Here is a 2,401-nt window from a genome sequence, read left to right as displayed (position 1 = left end):
GTTAAGGGTCTGCCCTCTCTGCAAACTTTCATTTCCTTGGCAGAGCGAACAGAAACTGTAGCTAGCTGACTATTGATTTGGGAGTGGGAGGAGATCACAGAAGGGTACAAAGTGGGACACTAGAATCCTCGGTAATTGTTTCATTATCTATAAAGCAAAAAACTCTAGTTACTTAGTAAGTAGCTGCCAGGTATGAGATGAGGCCAGGGGTTTGTGTTTGATGGTGGTACTGACCCACGCTGGGATCTTACTAGTAAGAGTCTGGAGAGGGGAGATCCTATCTCCACACCACTTATCCTTTCTGCATGGATTCAGCAATCCTCTTCACATGTGGTACCCAGTACTTTATAAAGACAAAATGGTAAGTTTTCATCGATCTCTGAATGTTAAAAAGGGGGAAGAATTAAGGGTTTATTTCCATGACCTATTTATTATTTTGATATTGCCAAATATACACATCAGCAGGTTTCTCGAGGTAGTTAAAATAGGATAACCCAAAAAGAAAAGGGAGAGAATTCTCACATAAGTCATCATCACCAAGGGAGAATTAAGAGAACTTACTGTTAAAGAAGCAATCCCTTTGTGATAGAATTTTAAAGACTCAGCAATGCAAGAAAGCGCTGAACTATAATTCTCCTCCTGCAACAAGGTGAGACGCTGTTCTGCATGTGAGAACTCCTTCAAACTATTCAGCCAGAAGTAGAAGTGTTCTGAGGCAACCTGAGTCAGCAAACTCTGATAAAGCTCTCTGGCCATGTCATGATTACCCTAAAAAAAGAAAAAGGAAAAAAAAAAAAACAAAAACCAAAAGCAAAGAAAAAAGAAAGAGAAGGGGCACATGGTAAGGTTCGTACGTTTGAAAGAGTTGATGCAGCAGCCATAAGACAAACCCAAACCTTGGATAAGTATAAATGATTGTTCCTCATGTTATATAATTTTTTGGGACTCAGTCTAAATCCTTCCTCAGAGAATATATGCTGAGCTGCTTTTATGTAACATAATGCTTAAAGTTCTTTACTAAAACAGTTTCAAAGAAAAAAGAAAGGGAATTTTAGTCCAAAATATAGAAAGTATAAATACTTAATGTATGTCCTTCTGGATGAGCTACTGAGTGGGGTGAGGAAAACCCCAGGGGGCAAGGGGGAATTGTTGGGGGGAATGTGAATGCCATTTAATGCCCGGAGCCTGGGACGCTCAATGTTCTGCAATGTTCCTTCCCTATTTGAGAAACAACGGAAAATCTGAGAAACAATGTAAAATTAAGAACATGCGCTTCAATCACCTCGAGTCATGCTTCTCAAACTTTGTTCTCCGGACTTATCCCTAAAGGATTTCTGTACTAATCAAGGTCTGCATTTCCTGCCTCTCAAACAAATTAATAAAAATTGTTAGGCGTTCCATATGGCTGAGAAGAGTACAGCATACTAAAACTTTTCCATTTCTACTTGCGAATGGTAAGGCTGGGGCGAGAAAGAGAGATGTGGTGGTTACTGACATGGAGGACAGAAACAGAGGGTGTGGCAGACGGCCTAGGTTATGACAATACAGGGCAGAATGAAAGTGGCACTAACAACCTAGGGCCAGAAAGAGCTCAGATTTTGACTTCCTCCTAACGCTGATAAATACCAACAACATAGGTACCATTCTTTTATGAGAAAAGTTAAAAATCCTTCACCATCTTTAGAACCCACAACTAAAAAGTACTTCCATCTTTATTTCAGTTTAGATTATGACTAATAATCATACAACGTAAGGTATATGACCTGACATTTCCACCAAGCCAGTTCGCTTAGAAGGGTGACACATACCATTCTGGAAGCCTGTCTGGCAATACGGTATACAGTCCATCCATTGGAGACACTTTCAAGCTGCTGCTTAATCACCGCCTTTACTTCAGCAGACAATGCCTTCTGGCTTGCTACAAAAATCACAGTAGCCAAACTCACCTAATGTGGGGCAAGAAGAAAATCAAGAAAATTGTGTAATTTTACCCAATGGCATAGATAACTTACCCAAAAGGGAGAAAAACTAATTACAGCCCATTTAAAAAGAAGAAAATGTCTTCCGTTGACATTTAATATTTCATTTTGAAGTCATTAATTTATTCTATTCACTCAGAGCATTGTTTATAATAGCAAATAATTAGAAGCAATGTCCATAAATATGGATAAATTATAGAATCATGCAATTTTACTATATATCAGTAAAATGGATAAACTAGAGATATACTTATCAACACAGATGATCAACAAAATAGGCAAAAATGTGCAAAATGCAAAAGACTGTGTGTAGTATGACACATTTACATAAAGTTAAAGATATGTAAAATAATACTGCATATTACTTAGGAATATATGCTTAGGTAGTAAAAGAATAACATCCACGGGAATGATAAATACCA

The 2,401-nt window shown here is 37.9% G+C and overlaps 1 protein-coding gene across 1 annotated transcript in view; it reads right to left on the bottom strand.

Annotated features, from left to right (window-relative positions):
• Nucleotides 1-2,401, bottom strand: part of INTS7 (integrator complex subunit 7) — a 68,182-nt gene that overhangs the window by 33,272 nt on the left and 32,509 nt on the right. The window contains exons 4-5 of the mRNA XM_012638327.1: nt 1,809-1,918; nt 687-768 (exon numbers count right to left, since the gene is read on the bottom strand). Coding sequence (XP_012493781.1) covers nt 687-768; nt 1,809-1,918 — 192 coding nt within the window. The remainder of the gene's footprint in view (nt 1-686; nt 769-1,808; nt 1,919-2,401) is intronic.

The sequence above is a fragment of the Propithecus coquereli genome, unplaced genomic scaffold (genome assembly GCF_000956105.1).
Source record: "Propithecus coquereli isolate 6110/MARCELLA unplaced genomic scaffold, Pcoq_1.0 Scaffold129, whole genome shotgun sequence".
Lineage (NCBI taxonomy): Eukaryota > Metazoa > Chordata > Mammalia > Primates > Indriidae > Propithecus > Propithecus coquereli.
The sequence above is the reverse complement of the archived record's forward strand: the minus strand, read 5'-3'. Positions and strand labels throughout refer to the sequence as shown.